This window comes from Grammomys surdaster, unplaced genomic scaffold (assembly GCF_004785775.1).
Source record: "Grammomys surdaster isolate TR1022 unplaced genomic scaffold, NIH_TR_1.0 233, whole genome shotgun sequence".
Taxonomy (NCBI): Eukaryota; Metazoa; Chordata; class Mammalia; order Rodentia; family Muridae; genus Grammomys; species Grammomys surdaster.
The window spans coordinates 5583075-5603354 of NW_021604678.1; the positions used below are offsets into that span (position 1 = coordinate 5583075).

A 20280-nucleotide genomic window follows, 5' to 3' on the forward strand; every position below is an offset into this window, starting at 1 on the left:
CAGGCAGTCCACTGATGGTCTACACAAGCACAGGCAGTCCACTGATGGTCTACACAAACACAGGCAGTCCACTGATGGTCTACACAAGCACAGGCAGTCCACTGATGGTCTACACAAGCACAGGCAGTCCACTGATGATCTACACAAGCACAGGCAGTCCACTGATGGTCTACACAAGCACAGGCAGTCCACTGATGGTCTACACAAGCACAGGCAGTCCACTGATGCTGGGGATTTTGTATATTGTTCATGTCTTGTACTTGAGCTGAAAACTTTGCCTAACAGAAGTATGCCCTCAGTATATATTAGCTGAGGGCTAACTTATGAGCACTTTTATTTATTTGTTAGTGGATAAGGGAGAATATGGAAACATTCAAATCATTTTTTTCCTAGCAAGATTAGTTTCATGATATAGTACAGGCTGACCTGAAAGGAAAAGCCCCAAGAAGCTTAAATCTCAGTAAAGAAGCTGTTAACTTTATAGTCCAGAACTATAAATTGTTCTTATGCTGTGGTGATATCATTGAAATTAAAAATAAATTCTTTTGTAAAGAGAATCAACACATCTAGATACTCGTTAATAAATGAATGGGTGAGAATTTAGTGCATATGTTATATATGTCATATTAACATAGTAACATACAGTATACAGAAATTATATATTAGAATATCCCTCAGCTTTAAAGAAAGATGAAATTGCAAACTCAGTAGGAAACGGAAGGACAGGATGTAGGATATTAAGCAAGGCTACCCAGTCCCTGAAAGAAAGATACATATTCTCCCTCATCTGAGGATCAGCCCATAATGTGTGCATGTGTGTATAAGCAAGTATGTGTATGGCTTTGGTGAAATACGTAGAAGGAAAAGCTAGAAAGGGTAATAGTAGTTGATGAGGAAGAATGGTGTGCAGAAAAAGGATGCAGGAGCCATGAAAGAGGCCACCAAGCTAGTTGTTTTTCTAGCTTCAACTCTGACATGGTATATCATGGTGGATAGGTGCACAGAAATGAAATTGCTACTGAAGGCATGAGGCCCTAAGTGAAGTTCTGTGGCTCCAGAGTGACTATTCTAACTGTAGACAAGTCAACAAAGTGTATAGCGTTTGCATCTGGGTGAGTGTCTGCTTGAGTGTATACTTTTATTGAAGCTTCATGATGCTTATATTTGTGACAAATAAAAGCAGTTTTAAATATTTAAAATAGAATTGGCAAAATGCTATCGTGGTTGAGATGAAAGAAAAGGGAGTTCTTAAGGTGGCCACTGGCTTTGGATGGCTCTGAGGATAGAGAAGATACTTTAAGGAGGAAGGGGTTCCTAGCAAGGAGCTCGTCTGCTTCCTTTCCATGGATTAATGATTTGATGGGGTCCTGAGGGAAGTTATTCATTTTAGGAAGTCTTTAGCTTGTGCTTGAGAACCTTTTGTATAGGGAAGGTCTACTTGTTTCCTAATAGAAAAGAAACCACTGTTAAAGGGCATTTGAATGAATGTTGCAGGAGGAAAAAAGGCCATTAAAAATCACAGACAGCAAATGGAGTATGTAAAAATTCCCACAGCTCATGAAGCATCTTTTCCTCCAGCTCAATACTTTGTAACATCTAAGACAGAGTATGTTAATTAGAACACTTGAGACACATGGCAATTGAGTAACTATTTTGAGCTGCCTCTTTTTGCTAACAGAAGGCAAAGGATTCTAGGATTGTCAATAAGTAAGACTTTAATTTGAGCAGTGAAAAAGAGTGTAACATTGGAAATGAAGTTTTTGTCCAGTCTAATCATACCAAGAAAAACATCCTGGAGCAAACCCTGACTTCCACACCCCAATCCATGTTAATCAAACCTAAGGACCCAGCTTTTGCCCTCCAAAGGTAGTGGGGTGGAATGGAAGTATCATAGGTGGCGATTAACATACTCAGATTTAAAATCTAGGAACAGTAAATCCTTTCTTCCCTTTTATTCTCCTTCTTCATAAACATGGGAATAGTAACTATGCTAAAGACTATAGAGCTACATAAGATATAAAAGAACACTGTCACTGCATGAGCATAAGAGCATCAGTGGGGGATGCATCAATGAAGGGATTTGTAATCTCACAAATACAACTTCTTTCTGCTTTCCGGATCTGCATCCATCTGACAATTGCATGGCATGGGAATTTTCCATTGAGAGACAGGGTTATAAATGATTGTTAATTGGTATCATGACTACCAGAAAATATCCAATATATTTTTAAGAGTTTGGCACATAATATATTGGTGAAGTTTTAGGTGAGACCAGGAAAAGAAATATGTCCTTGCAAAAAATTATATACATGTAGATTTGAAGACTTGTATCAAAACACAGAATGAAATGAATCTTTCATGCTTTCCTTTAACTGTAATGACCATTCATTTTCTGTTATTGTATTTAACAGTGAGAAAAAGCTCATCACAGATGCTCTGAATAAGAACCAGTTTCTGAAGAGATTGGATCCCCAGCAGATCAAAGACATGGTGGAATGCATGTACGGGAGAAACTATCAACAGGGCAGCTACATCATTAAGCAAGGGGAACCTGGAAACCGAATCTTTGTGCTGGCTGGTGAGTTTCACAGGCCTTTTCAAGTTCCCACATGAAATGATTTTGTTTATTTTGCCTGTTTTGCAAACATTTTAAAAACAAAACCAAGTTGCACTGTTTGTAGAAAATAAACGGATTGACTGTGCATGACAAGGACATTGATGATGTGGTCACGGCAGTGGCTGATGTTCATGGAATGTATTGTGTCTCATCTCCCACTGAGCACTTGATAAGAGGTCTCATTTTTTCTCTTATCTGTCCTGTTGCAGCAAGCACAGTTTGTTTCGTGTTATCAATGGGATCAATATCCATCCCACAGAGGTTAAATCACACATCCAAGGCCTCACTGCTCAGAAATGGAAAGTGTATAGTACAGGAAGGAAACCAGACTCAAAGCTCCACACTTAGTCAGAATGCTGTTTATTGAAAAGTTTGGTTCAAAATGTAGCTGTTTATGTTGACACTTTTGACATTGTTACTAAGGAGAGTTCATTTTTTCTGGCTTTGAAAATCACTTTGATTGTACACCAGTGATTTCAAAGGATCATTTAAGCTTCTTTCTAACAAACAAATCAAATGCCTTACCTATTAGTGTATACAGCCTTTAGTCCTGTGCTTCACGATCACTGGAACGCACATGGTTGGGAGACAGTAACAGACCCATTGATGAATCTTAAATAGTTGCTAATCTTTAAATATAAAAAAGCAAGAAATTGCCTGGATAGGGATTGAGGTGATTGAATGTCATGTAAAATTCGGAATTGCCTCAACTTTTTGAGTTTTAGGAGAGAAAATTAAACTTCCTTACCCAGGTAGCATGGCTTCCTGATTGATGCTGTGAACTTCCATCTTGCAATGTGGCTCCCAATAATCTAAGCAATCAAGCAATAGTACTTTTCCTGTTTCCTGCAGCCTTAGAAGTTGCCTATCTAAGCAAGTTAATGTACTTGTAGTTTCCTGTTTTCAACACTCCAAGGATTGTTCTTTTGTATATTGATTCTAAAAGCCTATCAGTTTTTAAAATTATTTGTGCATTATTTGTCATATAATCTTTAAAGGTAATGTCAAAATGATTCTGTCATGCCAGAGTGATTATTCTTTCCTTGTAGTGAGTTATAGTCTTAATTTAGCCAGCCTTCGATTTTTACAGGGATAGGTGACCCACGGTAATACTTTCTTCTTACAACTTTTTTCTTGGCCATTTCACATCTATTTTAGCATCATGAGAGCATTTTGGCAGGAAAAGATAGGTCATTAAGTCAACAAATATTTATGGAACCTGCTAAGAGAGCACAAGAAACGCCTGCCAGCTCCATCCTATTCCTTGCCAGTGACTTTGATGAAAGGCTTGTGGAAAGAAGAGGTTAGACAGGAGTCAGCATTACCACAGCTGTTGAGACCAGGCATACAGCATACACGGAAGCGAAAACTGGATGCTTTCTTATTCGAATTAATTATGGTGGCATCTAAGGACTGAATTGCCTCGCTTAATTATCTGCCCAAGCAAATTAATTTGATAATTAGAATTCTCTCCTTTATAAGATATAGCCTGAATAACAAACACTGCAGCATAGTTAGCGTAGACTCTGGGTATTCCATTATAATTCTTCAGTATTACTCAAATCCTATAGGCCATAACCAATTAAGAAAAGAACATGGACATGTATTAGGATCTAGGATATCAATCCCAAGTGGTTTTGATGTAACTAGAATTGGCTGTAATAAGAAATTATTGAATTGTATGTGTCATCTGTGGAATTTAGAACCAAAAGAAAGAGATTTTTTTTTTTTTTTACTTGTTAGAGTATAGTTCTATCCCATATATTTCTTGTTAGAATATAGTTCTACCTTTGCTTCTCTGGCCTGGAACCTGTGATGGTTCCTGGCATGATGTAGACTCTCATATTGGATTTGTTAAAATGAAGTGGATGACACAGGGTGACAGTGACACAAGCTTGTTGGGAGTAGGACAAAGACTGCCATTGCTTCCCCCAGATTTCTTCCTTTAAAATAGCAGATTTCTTAGATGAGGTTTTGCTTGAAGAGGCAAGGAATGGTTTCCAGGGCAGAACAACTGTAAGCAGTTTGCTCAGCACTCTGTTTTCTCTGCCTCAGCTTTGTGTTGGTGTAGATGTATAGGCATGTACCAAGACAAGGGGCTCAGGAGCTGAGGCCATGAAGTCACTTATCCAAGGTTACACGACCAATAACTAGTGCAACCCAGATGTAGAGCTAGGTGGCTTGACCCAACAGCTGGGACACCATGGCTCTGACAAGTCTTCCTTCCCTCCCGGCAACAGCTGTGCAGTGTTTTCAAGACACACTGTGACTGTTGGGAGAAATGGTTTCCTGTGCTACATTTCCTCGTAGGGCAGAATGAGTGCTCTAGGAATTTACATAACATCTAGCCTGTGCTAGCTAGTGTTCCGAGTTCCCTACCTGTGTTAACTTACTTAATTCTTATGATAAACGTATGAAATACCTATGATTCTCCCCACCATCCATGGCAGACTGCTCACGGTCAGAGATTGGCAGATTTGGCTTCAGGCCTGATCTTTTAACCACTCTGGTATAATTAGATTCCTAAGTGACTTAACTGCGCGATTTGCATGCTTTCTGCTTCTTTTCTTCTTCTTTATAGAACCCAGATATATTTTGATGATTTGCATTTTTCTCAATTCTGTTTGATAGAGGGTAGACTAGAGGTGTTCCAAGGAGAGAAATTGCTATCATCCATTCCGATGTGGACCACGTTTGGGGAACTGGCTATTTTGTACAATTGTACTCGGACTGCCTCTGTGAAAGGTAAGAAGAGACACGCTGCTCAGAATCACTGCTGCACCTAAGGCTGGCTCCTGAGCCAAGCTTGTGGTATTTTGTTTTTCATTTGACCCCATAACCTTTATTGATAAAAAAATACAATTCCAACAAAAAGATTTATGTGGGAGCTTTGATAGAAACGATTCAAGCTCAGAAAAACTTTTCCTAGGCTGGGGGTAGCTCACTAGGGAAAGCACTTGGCTTGCCACCATAAGGACCAGAGGTCCATCCCTAGAATCTATGTGAAGTGCCAGGCTGTTGCAAGAGCCTTCAATCCTGGTGCTGGCGGGGTAGTGACAGAGAGATACCTGGGCTTTGTGGCCAGACAGTCTAGCCTAATTGGTGAGCTCCAGGACAGTAAGAGACCTGACTGAGGAGGTAGGTAGCATCATTGGGGATGACACCTAAAGCTGACATCTGGCCTTGCAAACACACATACGCACATGCACATACAGGTACCCGTATGTATATGTACATGCCCCTGCACAGAAGCTTGTGTACCTACATAAACACACAAACACAAACATGTATATGCATTAGAAAGAAAAATGAAAGTTCTCAGATACCTGTATATGAGGTGTGGTATGAAGTTGAATGCTTCCATATTTGTTCAATTGTTACCTTACTTTTTATTACATAGACCATTGCCTTTGACTCGTTTAGGATGTTTGCTTTCTAGTGTATTAAGTTCTTATAAAGCAGAGATATCATGGAAAGCAATGATATAAATATCAGCATGGGGGTGTTCTGGAGAAGTGCTTCCCTGAGTAGTATTTAAATCGCTCCTCTTAAAGAGTGCCATTTCTGTGCCTTTTTTTCACAGTACCCTTGAAGTAGACCTTCGGTCTGCTTCGATGTGCTGTGTCTCAGCGTTAAGAGTGGAGTTACACAGGGTTATAAGGATTAAGACCACTGAGGAATTGAATAAAAATGTAGGTTGTGAGGTTCACCTCCAAACCTGAAGTGTAACAAAACTTGGGTGGGGATACATTTTTTAAACAAGAATATTGAGTGACTGATTCCATTATACTCAGAAGTTTGGTGAACTATAGGTTCATGTCATTATTCTTTTTATTTTGTTTTAAAAATCATTTTGATACTTTTATTTTTAAATTTTTAGATTTACTTATTTTGCTTTAGGTGTATGACTTTTCCCTGTATGCAGGTATGTGCACCATGTGCAGTCCCCTGTATATAACTGGGCTTATGGATGGTTGTGAGCTATCATGTAGGTACTGGGAATCAAACCTAGGTCCTCTGCAAGAGCAACAAGTGTTCTTAACTTCAGAGTCACCTCTATAGCTTATGTTTTAAATCTTCCAACCATAATGTATCTAAACCTTTTTTTTTCTTTTAATTTCTTCTGTTGCCTGTCAGTTTGGATATTATGCTTGCTTTTAAAATCTCCCATATAAAAATTTTTGCCCCCAAATTTTCTTTTGTTTTATCTTTAAAAGTGTTTGTGTCCATTTTATACCAAAGTAACTGTACATATCTTTAGATGGTATTGGCTTTTATGCAGCAGTGTCTAAACATCACAGAAAGACACAGATTCACACATGTGCACACAGACTTCAGCTTCCAATTACCTGCTTATGAACCCTTTTTCTGTTGAATCATTTGCTGGCTTGACTCAAGAACACACCCTGTGGTATGCAGCGGATTCAGTGCACGATTAGAAATTGCAAACAAGCTATTTGAATATCATCCTACCTAAAACACAGTCAGAAAAGAAATCTCCTATCCATTTCCTAATCCTGGTAGACCTCAAAGCTGAAGTGATAACAAAACAAACAAACAAAAACTGAAAACAACCATGACCATCTACAATTTCATAGTTTCCACTTATTCGCATGTTTAATAATATATTTCCAATAAGTAAATACTCACTGATTAACATTTTGGAATATTTTCTTTGTCTGGTGCTAAACACTGTTGTATTGTTTTCTTGAATTTTCTAAAGCTATCACCAATGTTAAAACTTGGGCACTCGATAGAGAGGTTTTCCAGAACATTATGAGGAGAACAGCGCAAGCCAGGGACGAGGAGTACAGAAACTTCCTCAGAAGGTAAGAGTAACCGTGTGGTGGGCCAAAGTGCAGCAGTTGGTAGGCAGGTTGAATTTGACCACAGTAATGATTTACTTACTTATTGTTCCCCATTTAAGCAGTTTCTATCATCTTACCAAGGAGAAAAAGACTTTCCGTAAGTGGTAGCAGGTTCTAACAGTTGTAGCTATTTCCTATTAGCTTGTATGCTGAATCATATTCTTGCTATTCCTTTTACTTAAGTATTGAAGGGACCATAGTATTAAAAAATATGCAAAAACACTCAAAAGATTCACCCAATTTTCTTCATGGGGCTTTGACAAACATTTATGATCTCAGAGAGTACACCAAAAGGCTAATTCTTCTAATATTAATTTTAGTTATTTTATTAATTTTAAAATTTATTTATTTATTTATTTATTTATTTATTTATTTATTTATTCATTTATTTATTTAATGCACGCACACACTGACATGTGTGCTACATCATGTGTAGGAGTCAGAAGACCACTTCCAGGCATGCGGTTCCACTGACTCCAACCCAGGTAATCAGTCCAGGTTTCACAGTCCTTTATAGCCTGAGCCGTTTCACCAGCCCCACTTGGAATATTAAGATTAATTTATTTTACTCTCCTTGTTCTACAGGTGACATTACTTTTCTCATTGACAAAGCCATGCTACCTTCTAAGTTTCCATTGTTTGTAGCAGCCTAAAAAGATCGTTATTAAGTAGCCACAATGACATGGATACCAGGACAGTTGATTTTGTAAAATGCTCTGTACCTTGGCATCATGAGTGAGTCAGTTTATAGGGAAACACATGTTTGTATAATTTCAAAGGCAAGCTTAAGGAGATAACTGTTTTTGAGAGTGCATACTCTCCCTGTTCAGTAGTTTTGCATCTGAGAGTGTTGACAGCCTCTGGATTTGGGACACAGCATGTGATAAAATGTACTTGGGCTAAGTGTAACAATAATGATGCATCATGTGACTTCCAAAAGTAAGCTTCAAGCTTTTCCTGAGTACAGTCTTGACCTTCCATAGCCAGCCTGCAAAGCCAGTTGTGTTAGGGGCTGTCTACACCTAGCATTTAGTTTGGGATCATAGGCACGAACACACTGACAATCAGCAGAACACAGCCAGTGTGCAGGTTTTTTATAGCGCATCTCCCTGACATACCCTCCTAGAGACAATAATGACTCCCAACAGAGTTGCAATAATGTGAAGCAGGTGTCTCATCTCTAGGTATCACTTACCTTAGCTGTCATGTGGTAGGATCTACCTAGATATAGGTGATCTCAAAATTGTGCAGCTGAATGTCACAGATCAGCATTTAAATAAGTCACACTTTAGGGATGAGTTTTTTTTTTTTAAGAGTACAGGAATAAACCAGTGACCACAGGATGTATTGACTGTCTAAGATAAAAGCTAAACCATTCTACAGAGACATAATCCCCTTGGAACCTAGTGTGCACTGTTAAAGGAACCCAGAGAGTCTTCCAGAATGTATTTCTCTTCTCCAACCTTCTTATGGTTATTTCATTCATCCATTCGACAAATATTTATTTCTGGACAGTAAACATTGTGGATTCAGTGGTGAACAAGGTAAACCCGATCCCTGTCTACACAGAGGGGAAATGAACTCCTCATCTGCTTACCCACCACTCCCAAAGGTTTGCTATTCATGGATTCCAGTTTGGACCAGAAGGAAAACCTTCATTAGTTTGTGGAAATTGAGTTCTAGTTGTTTTTTTGTTTTGTTTTGATTTTGTTTTTTTCCATTTCAATAGGAAGGCACTACTCTGGGGTAATGCAGCATTTTTGTTTGTTTGTTCCTTTATATATAATAGGCCCTTTTTATATATGGAATGTAATACAGAGGACTGTGGTATACATGTAAATCACAAAACCTCATAAAGCTAACAATCCCATTAGGAAATACACCCAAAGGAAATGAAATCAGCATGTTGGAGGATATATCTGTGTCTCCATGTTCTTTGCAGCACCATCCAGAATAACCAGGAAATGGATACAATATAATTGACCATCAGCCATGAATGGATAAAGAAAATGTGGCCCATATAATGGAAGAATGTTTAACCGTAAAGAAAAAGATTAAACCTCATTATTTGGGATGACATGACTCAAAGTGGGGAATGCTCTATTTTGGTGAAATGGGCTAGACATAGACAGACAAGTATTGCGTAATCACATTCAGATGTAGGCTCTGAGAGAGTCATTGCACAGATGTTGAGAGCAGACCAGTGCTTCCCAGGTGCTTACAACAGCAATGAGAAAATGTTGACCAGCAGGTGCTAAGCTAGGGGTGGACAGGAGGAAGAAGTTGTGATATTGCACTATAAGGTGATTATACATAATAACAATGTAATGCATATTTCAAAAAGCTGGGGAGAAGAACTCTGTGTGTTTTTGCCATAAGACAATGATAAATTCTTGGAAGCTACATGTTTACCCATATTTAAACATTGCACATACATACACATGTATATAAACATTGCAAAGAACCTTATAAATATATCCAATTTTATACACGTATCTCAATCAGAATAAACTTAAATGAATAAGTGTTATTATAAGTGAATGATAACATCATTATTATAATTGAAGTTAATGATGTCCCTGCAGTACCTGTGGGCTCTGATGTCATCACAGCATGTGTTCCTCTCCTTCCCTCCTGCGTTTGGAAGTTTACTGACTATCGTCCCTTAGGTGTTATTTGTATTTATGGCTTGATTTAACCCATTTTGAACTTAATAAGAATGGTGTTATTTTTGCAACCCATTCTTTCCTTACCTGTCAACATGCATTTATATGTTCTCTAGCTTGGCTCACTCTGGTGTTTTGCGATCCCAGTGCATCAGTTCAGGCATTCTTACAGATCTCACACATGTTTTCTGGCCTAGTTCCCCATGCTACATGCATGCAAGAGTCTGCCTTGAGCTTCCTGCCTTCACAAGATTTAGTCCTGCATTTTGGGAGGGCATAATATTTCCTGTAAAGATGTCAAATGGTAGATGGTAATAAAGATATATTGTTTATAGAAATAACAGATTTAGTCCTGCATTTTGGGAGCGGCATAATATTTCCTGTAAGGATGTCAAATGGTAGATGGTAATAAAGATATATTGTTTATAGAAATAATATCAATGGTCTTAAAAATGTGTAAAACAGAAAGAAATTGATTCAATAAAACAATCTAATCATATTGATTAGTTAATCGTGATAAGGGAAATTTGTGACTTTTTAAGAGTAATTGGTTTCAGTATTCTATTTCAAATGTTCCTGTTACCTGTCTCTTGAAACATTGATTTAAAAAGACAGTACAGTAAGATTAATAATCAAAGAATATATCACTGGTAACTTTCATGTTCCAATGAGTTTAGTCTTTACCTAATTACAAGGAGTTAGATGAAAATCTAATCTTCCATCTTGAATAGAGTAGTTCTCCTGGGCTGTTAGAGACATGGAGAAGTGGAAGCAAACACTTTTCTAGATGTAAGTCACTTGTCAAACCAACAACAGTGTGAACTGGGTCCTGCGTGGATGGGATGTGACTGTTCCCTTTGTAGTATGTTAAAACCTTCATTTCTGAACCTATGACAAATGACTGGAATAGTACAGTATATATGAACCCTTTCCTATCATCAAGAAATTCTGTTATTTATGTGATTTCAATTATTTGAATACTTACATTGGAAAAACTAAAGTACATTGTATTATAATAGTATGCAAATATAAGAATTAGAATCTGTATGAAATATATATTTTTCAAGATAGCATTAAGTAAGAGCTAGGTGTGGTTTTGTATGCCTGTAATACTAGGGCTTAGAAGTTCAGGGGTAGCCTGGACTACATTGTGAGACTCTATCAGAAACAAATTTTTTAATTAAAAAAACATAATTAATTTAAGATTTCTTTTTAATTTTCAAGTGTTTCCTTGTTGAAGAATTTACCTGAAGACAAACTAACCAAGATCATTGACTGCTTGGAGGTGGTAAGAAATTTTAAATTAAAAAAACCCAAATAATCATTAGATCTTAGGATCTAGTCATATTATTAGTACTGTGAGTGAATAAAGAGAGAAAGATGGTAGAGCACTAAACTCCAGAGACTGGGAGCCATGTCCAGGTGTGAGCAATCTTAGGCCAGCTCACACAGAGACAAGGGACCAGCAAGGGTTAGTAGCCTTGGAACTTGCAGAAAGAAATCTGCATGTGTAAAGTGAAATTTGATTTACATATTTTAATCTTTTTAGTACATTCATACAACTAATCTGCCTTACTCAAGAGGCATTTGATTTTCTCCAATTAACATCACAATTCCATGGAGAGTTTTCACAATATAAAGGAGTCGGTGAGGCATAATTAGGAAACAGGGTACAGAAAGGGCACGCTGCTGCTGCTGTGGGGGCGGTGCCCAGAAGCCAGACCCTGAAGCAGTCTATACTCAGCACATTTGAAGAGCTCACGCCTGAGTACTTTACCTATTTCAATATCTAGAGGCAAATGACAGATTGGAAAGTGTTCAAAGGCTTATTCCTGGCATCCCCCAGATGGCTGGTTTTAGTTTAAGACTCGTCAAGCTTCATTGTGAAAAAACAATTTTATAACATACCTTGTTTTTTAATGATACTTGTTTTATGTAAACCTCTTTAGCTTCCGAAGAAGATCACGACTCAAAGCAAATAGCCTCTCTCACTTTCTTGGGGGTCTGTTTCATTGAAATCAAAATGACCTTTCAGAAATTAAGAGGAGGTAGGGGGTTGGTGGCAATATCATTGCTGGATGTGATGCCTATGCAGAGCTGCTTTCAGTTGGAACAAAGTTAAAAAAAAAAGAAAAAAGAAAGAAAGAAGGAAAGAAGGAAAGAGAGAAAGAAAAGCCCGCCCATCTGTCTACAAATACATGCCCTTGTCAATCATAAAATACAGTGTAAACACCTGTGTGTTGAGGGAGACGCAGGGACTATTTTATCCTAAACCTAAGCAACATCAGTAACGTTTCCATGCATAGTCATGGAGCCCATCAAATCCTTAAGCAAGGAGAGACTATGGGGACACCATGCCACACCTCCTGTCCCCTGGGACTTCAGATATGAAGTCAGATTCAACAAGCCTGTGTACTCTGCATTCCTTCGGGTTTTTCCTAGGGTAACATAAGCCAATCATGGATGTTACAAATTAATAATTCATCCCAATTTCTTAGGGTGTTTTTCCTTTCAGGCCAGAGAAGCCCTGTTTGTATAAATTTTGTTGTTGTTAACTTCCCCCCCCCCCCAACTGTTTTTAATATACTACGAATAGAGTGGTTTCACCAGAGGAAAATTCTGTGCTGACAGCGAAAATGAGAACTTGGTGTCATTAAAAATAAATGGTCAGTTAGACATATTTACAGCAGCCATCGGCAACAGCCACAGGATACATAGATGGGTCTCGAATCCAGTATTAATTAGCACACAATTCAAGTTTGTAAGCTTCATCTTTTAAAACACTCTAGGAAAGTTTGATTACATCTCAGCCTCTGCAGATAGCAGCACCGTGGGCTCTTTGTTCACACCTGGCAAACAAATTCATCCCTGTCATGTGTGAAAATCCTCAGACGTGGAAATGATAAGCAAGGGAGTAATGGAGTCTGTTTAGTTCTGAGGAAAGTGAGCAATTTACAAAACAGATCCTCCCCACAGTCAACCTCCCAGTGCAGGGAGTTGTGATGAAGCACTGGCTGAGTTCCCTGCAATTCATCTCCATGCTTTTTTGAGAAAAGAGCTGTCTGAAATGCTGCTTAGAGGTTGGTAGGGAAGCCAGTTTTTCTTTGTGTTTGGGGAGAAAGGTTGAGAAAAGGGGATCAGAGTTTCCTGTACCAAGCAGTAGAGCTGACACGTTCCAAAGAAACTCAGGATTAACTCTGGTGTCTTTTAACATGACAAAGCACTCACTACTAGTGGCTCCTCTTAGCTCTTCACACCCTGGTCTCTAAACCTCTTCAGCCCAGGGGCGGGGCTTCTGGGGCGGGGCCCTTAAGGGCGGGACTTCCCTTTTCCCAGCTTCCCATTCCTATACAAGTTTGCCATTTAGGCTACTGTCTCTTTTGATCCTTATTCATTCTCTCTCTCTCTCTCTCTCTCTCTCTCTCTCTCTCTCTCTCTCTCTCCCACCACCCCTCCTGGTGTGGCTCTCTTGCCCTTGCCCTTCTTTAGTCAAATGGCCCGGTTCAGTTATGTTAGTCTAGTCTTTCTCCCCTTGCTCTGGATTCTTCCAGATGCCTTTGGCTGTACTCTCCCGTACATCTACAATAAAACCTGTCCACTCTACCATACCTAGAAATGAGCACGTCCTCATTATCATTCAGATCCTTTGTGTTTAAAACATAGACTGTGAACTCCAACTCCAAGTGGCTCTGATACTTCAGTTTTGTTTTATTTTCTTCTCTTTTCTTTTTTATCAGCTTTCTTGAACATGTCTCCCAGAGCACCGAGTTGGGGAGGCAGCCATCTTCTGCAAGACTGTGCTCACATTCAGACCAGACCACACACATAGGAATAGTGGCACACAGTCACTGCTATGCTTTAGGATTTAGCTAATGACAGTCTTAAAGAAGGATGCAAGTTTGGAGTGGGGTGACGATGGATATGATAATGAAAACTCTAATATGCCTTGCGTATCTGGGCAGTCATGAAGAAGGGGGGGTGGCAAGAGTGTCTGCTTCCATGTCGGTAACAGGGCAAAGCATGAGACTGTGTAGGGTAGGGCTCTGGAATCTGACCCAGTGGCCTTTAGTACAGACACCACAGCTGACACCCACGTTTGCGCCTTTCCTAGAGCTCTGGTTGTGGCAGGGGAGGTGGGGTACAGTAATGTGAATGCCTTTATCCTTCTGCAGATCTGGGTTGCCAATAGAAAAGCAGATTCCCAGGTACCTCCCCACACATACTGAATCAGAAACTGGTAGAAAATGTAGAGAATGCCAATTTCACAGTTTTAACATTTTACCAGTGGGATTCTTATGCTCATTAAGGTCTGAGAAGTACTGAGGTGTGAAAACGGATTGAGAAACCTGCTTTGTAGAGTATGCCATGGTCTGCTTCTTCCTTTCAGAGATTTCCATTTTAGATCATGTTTGGCAAAGTCTAGTCTCTCTGTGTATATGTTATATGTAGTTTGGGTAACAGTTTTCTGTGTGTTATATGTACTTTGGATGAGTGCTCTGTGTGTGTTACGTGTAGTCCAGGTGAGTGTATAGGTGTGAACAAATGTGTATGTGCATGTGTAAGGAGGTCAGAGGACAGTCAATGGGTGTCATTCCTTGGGCACCAACCCCCTTTTCTTTTGATCAGGGTCTCTCATTGGCCTGAATGCACAGAATAGACTAAACTGGCTGCCCAGGGAGCTCTAGGAATCCACTTGCCTTTGCCTCCTTAGTGCTGGGATTAGAACAAGCACTTTCATATTTAGTTTTCAAAAATATGGACTCTGGGGGATCAAACTCAGTTACTCAGGCTTGTGTAAGATGACCACCTTACTGCCTGAACTGTCTCCCCAGCTCTATAAACAGGTTTCGAGAATGAGTTGTACATGTGTGCTTCTATGTATGTGTGTGCATGTATATGTGTTAATCTTACCTGTCATCAACACTTCTTTGCAATGAACGTTCATAGCACAAACTCTATACTGCCAGTGTTAGTATTCTGTCTAAACTCCACCTCCACAACAGCCAGGTATGCTCCTCCCCACAGTTACCTGGCAACAGTCAGGTAGGCCTGGCCCACTATAAAAGGGGCTGCTTGGCCCCTGCTCTCTCTCTTGATCTCTCTTGCTCTCTTGCCTCTAGCTTCTCTCTGTCCCCTCCTCCCCCCCTTCCCCTTCCCCCTCTCTCCATGTGGTCATGGCTGGCCTCCACTTCTCTCTCTCTTTGCCATCTTCTATCTCTCTCTCCACACCTTGCCCTGAATACCCCCCCCCAAACTGTTTGGTCAGGTGTTGTCTGTTCTAAGCTGCATGCAGATGTCTAACAGTCAGGAAGTCTGGGCTTTGAGTTTCTTCCCAGTTCTTATGTTTTCTGTATAGAAACTCAATTTCTTGCCTGTTGCCACATCAGCACAAAAAGCTTGTCTTCCTCACAATGAAAAATAAGGCCTGTGGAGGCCATCGTCCATTTGTATTGTTTTCTAGTCTGCTCTCAAATTCATTTCCTTCTTTTTATTTTTTTCACATATGTTACATCTCTCTTCGGGCTTCAAGGCATCTTCCTTTAAAGACATTTTTTCAGGCCGTGGGTGGTAGATCATTACTATAGTAGTTCACGGAAGTGATTCCGTGGAACAGTTTTGCAAAATCAAAGGAGCTAGTGTAGTTATGGTTTCAAAGACAGTTTATATTTTCCATAAGTGTCTATGTGTGTGTACCTTTATGGGTATATCAAGCAAACATGTGAAGTGAATTCCTTATTTCGGGGAACATGCTAGAAAACAAACTCTGCACAGGGTAGAGCCTGTGGCTTCTTGGTCTTCTAAGGGACCCTTTGCAATGTAACCGCAGGGCAGTCACCGCACTGTTTGCTCTTCTCCTTTTGGTTGCGGTAGCTGCCCTGGTCTGACTGGCAGCACTCCCCAGTTGACAAATACTGGGCAGTCAGTCTAGCTTCACGGCCAGTTGTCGCCACTGTATATTTTTGGTCTGACCTATTTCCACAGCCTTTCCTGATCCATGAGTTACTGTCGACACACTGGGAGGTATTATTTGCCTTCCTTCCATGGTTTGAGGTGACAAAGAACCATTCCTGGGATGATTCCACTGGGGAAGCTACCCTTTAAGAAATAATAAGGCTCTTTCTCAATGTTCCCTTTTCAAGCTTGTACCTTCTAAACTTACTGGTTGTCAGGAATTAAAACCACACCTCTGCACATGTAAGAGGTTTTGTAATAGTCCAAGAACAGCCTAGTAGCCCGTCAGAAATTTCTCATGTCGTTTCTGCTCCATGTGTGTGATGGGGACCCAGATGGGAATGGGAATAAGGGACATCCTCAGCCATGGTCTACCTGACAGGACATTGCTACTTTACTGAAGTGATTGGTATTTTAATTAGTTACAGGAGGAGGACACCTTGGATTGCATTGCTAAAGGGTCATAGTTACTGGCACTGTAGAATGGAGCATCTCCATAGAGAAGACTTCTGAAAAGTATGAAATAAGAAAAAAATGAAGAGCTGGGCTAAGTCAAGTGAATGTAAAATTTCATTGTTTGTGTAAAACAGAATTCATCTCTCATTCACAGACCAGTCCAGGGGGTGTGTTAGGTTCATCCGGTCATCTGGGGATGTAAACTGATGGCTACTTTGCCATCTTCATTTAGCAAATGGGTTTCAAAGTCCCTCTAGGCCATGCCATTAAGGATGTGCACATGGAATGGTTCATGGGTCTGGCTCGGAAGTCAGATGCATTACCACTGCCTTATTCTTTAGGACATAATTTAACTGAATGGTTAATACTAACAACAGAAGCATCACTTCCTTGGATAGCCATAGATGACACTGAGTGTCAGAAAGCAGCCTTGTCACAGAAATAAACAGTAGCTAGGTTCCTGGTGTACACCAAAAAATCTACCATGTATTTCATGAACACTTCTACTTCATCTTCAGACAATGCCTTAGATACAGAAGAACAAATTGAGGTTCAGAGATGTGGCCGTAAAGCTCATACCCCAGTTTTATTCCTTAATACATTAGTTATTAAATAAACATTCACTATGTTTAAGATGTTTCCATCTTTTCAGAAAACATTCTTACGGGGGTATACAGAATTGTACTTACACACGGCCACACCCAATCTCTTCTTGGCTAGATCGGCTGAATATAATTACAGAAGTCCTTGAAAGAAGAGAATCATTCTATGTTCCCACAAGTGGAAACTAGGGAAGAATCTATGAGTAAGAATCCCACATGCCATGCTTGTTCTAAGATGTCAAAGGGACTGTGGCAGGCAGAGGAGCTCAGAGAAGCCCTGCTGACTCCCCACTGACAGCCGAGAAGGAAATGCCATCTCTCCCCACAAGCCAGTTCAGTCAATCATCACAGTGAACTAGAAACAGATTTCCTGTACCTGGAGGTTTCAGGATGGAATGCAGTCCCTACTAATACCTCAAACTCAATCATGGAAGAGCTCAAGTAGCTGCTCTTCTCTGTCCTAGGACTTTCTGATCCATAGAAACATTAGGCTAACCAAAGGTGGCTACTCTAAGCCACTAGGTCTGGGCTTGCTGGTTTTAGAAACTACAAAAAGCTAACACACTTCTATAGCTTTGAAGATCAAGATTCTCAGCTGATGTATTCATTTAAAAGCAATGCCACGTAGAACTGGCCTTAGGGTCTGGTTCTTTTGGCTTCGTGTATCTTTCTGAAAGATATTGAAATGTCTAATTAAGTGTATACAGTATTATGAGAATAAAATGTGTCTTCATTGATGTGAGGAATAATGTTCATACTTAAATGACCAGGAAGGTTTTGAAAAGCAAACACATTAAAGTAGTTTAGTTTAGAATTTATTCTCCAGTCTAAAGGAAACAAATGAGTGAAATTATGTTGTCAATTTTGTTGTAGAAATCATTACAAAATCCATCTTCTCTGAATTGAAACAATTTCAAACTAAGACAACATAGAGGGGGGTCAGTATGATCTGTGTCCCATGATGCTGGGTTGCTCTTTTGCTCTGACAAGTGGATACTTCTTTCTCACCAAAAAGTCTCCAATCACACAACTATGTGTGAAAGACAGAAAAATTAATACAAAAAAAGGAAGAAAGAAGTTATCATTTGCAGTTTGATGAGGATAAATCAACACTAAAGCAGGAATTTGCACATGTAGGTTCTGATGTTGCTCAGACCTTTTCTGATGAAGACCCTTTAGAAACAATGCACATAGCAGAGCTACCTGTTGTGTATATGAACTCCTTCTAGGTATTGGTGTTTCACAGAGTTAGAAACGGAGGCTGCCCTTCCTCATACCCACTGGGAGTATTTTCAAGCTATCATTCAATCATGCGTTCCTTTCTGAACCTCTGACCTACTCTTTAGACAGTTACTGGACATTACAGTTCAGCCAGAGGTGAGATACACTGTACTCCTGGCTGTCGTCTTGTTCTCTCTTCTTACCGTATCTCTGCCCTCTGTAACTGAAAGTGAATATTGCCAAGTGAAGGTTCTCTGAGAAAAGATAAGAACACACACAGATCTTCTAGCTGATCAATAAAGCAACACTTTTTAATTTTACCACAGCATTAATGACAGGTAGGGTAAGCTCATAGGCAGTCCACACTCACTCAAAGACACAAAGGGCTCTGTTTCCTGTATGTCTTCAGTCATAGGCATTGACTTGATCTGATGTTTTATTTGTTTTTCTTCATTCCAACAGGAATACTATGACAAAGGAGATTATATCATCAGAGAAGGAGAAGAAGGGAGCACCTTTTTCATTTTGGCAAAAGGAAAGGTAAATTCTAAGTAAAGCTTAAGTCAAAGAAACTCTGTGCTGGGTTAAATGTACTGACAGTGTAGTGACGCTCTGTGTGGCTCTGGAGGAAGCCCCTGACTGAAGGGAGATGAGACGTCTCTGTTAGAGTCTCTGGATTTCTCTCAGAGGCCCAGCTTTGGAGATGAGTGCACAGAATACTCCTGATTGACCACAGGTGACATAGTTCTTTGCCAGTAACTGCACACAGGTTACTTTATTTTCTGTGGAAGCCTCACTGTGTATAATGTCTATAGTGACTGGTTTGTTTCTAGAGTCCCTTTTTAGGAATGAGGATCTGATTGTCAGTCAGCCCAATGGCCAAGAATGGGCCTCAAATAATGTTTCACTATAACAGGTATGATGAGCAATACAGGAGAATGAGCTCAACAGGCAACGTCTCATTCTTTGAGAGAATTCTGGCTAATATAGGAATTGCAGTTCAAAATATTAATTCATGGTAAAACACGTAAATATCAATCACGAGCTCTAGACAACATGGAACAATGCCACAATGCCTAATAACATATTAAAGAGGACTAATTCTAGCTCAAATAGAGAACACTGTAAGTTTGAGTTTCTGTGCTGTACCCTCCTAGGCTGTGGTTCACTTTGAAATGGACACTGAGTTGTGAGCCCTTCCATAGCATCATTTTGCATTGTTTTGGAGGTCTATATGACATAGCCTACCTGTGGACAAGCCTTAGGCTGATTTTTGATTAATTCATCAAGTCTGTTAGAATTTTTTGAAGCAACAGAAATCCCTATTAGACTAAGATTATTTGCTTTGAGAATCTCTCAGGAAGGATCACTGGACTTATATTCTTAAAATTGTCCTTTGGAGTCAGGCATAGTGGCTCATACCTTTAATCCCTGCACTTGGGAGGCAAAGTCAGGCAAATCTCCAAGTTCAAGGCTAGCTTGGTCTACATAGTGAGTTCCAGGACAGCCATGGTGATACAAAGAAACCTTGCCTCAAAAATCAAAATAAATAAAAACACAAATAAAAACTGACTTTGAGAGGTGACCTGAATGGTTGGTTTGGGAAGAGATTCTCCTGTTACAGAGGGTTGTCTCATTCCTGCCTGAGCCAGAGCAGAGTATAGTGTGTTGTCCTGACTACTCTACCACTAATGTGGCCTCCTCTTTTCCCTTCTTCAGATAGTTCTGTGTGTTTGGGTAACAGCTGTGCATTCAGACCACTCGTTTACTTGGTCTCTGCTTTGAATGTTTCTCTTCCTCTAGGTGAAAGTCACACAGAGCACAGAAGGTCATGATCAGCCACAGTTGATCAAAACACTGCAGAAAGGAGAGTACTTTGGAGAAAAGGCTCTGATCAG

The 20280-nt window shown here is 39.8% G+C and overlaps 1 protein-coding gene across 2 annotated transcripts in view; it reads left to right on the forward strand.

Annotated features, from left to right (window-relative positions):
- Window positions 1-20280, forward strand: part of Prkg2 (protein kinase cGMP-dependent 2) — a 91370-nt gene that overhangs the window by 25030 nt on the left and 46060 nt on the right. For both annotated transcript variants that reach the window (XM_028773703.1, XM_028773704.1), the window contains 6 exons: window positions 2412-2578; window positions 5249-5362; window positions 7341-7446; window positions 11376-11439; window positions 18845-18922; window positions 20186-20280. In XM_028773703.1, the coding sequence (XP_028629536.1) occupies window positions 2412-2578; window positions 5249-5362; window positions 7341-7446; window positions 11376-11439; window positions 18845-18922; window positions 20186-20280 (624 nt within the window). The remainder of the gene's footprint in view (window positions 1-2411; window positions 2579-5248; window positions 5363-7340; window positions 7447-11375; window positions 11440-18844; window positions 18923-20185) is intronic.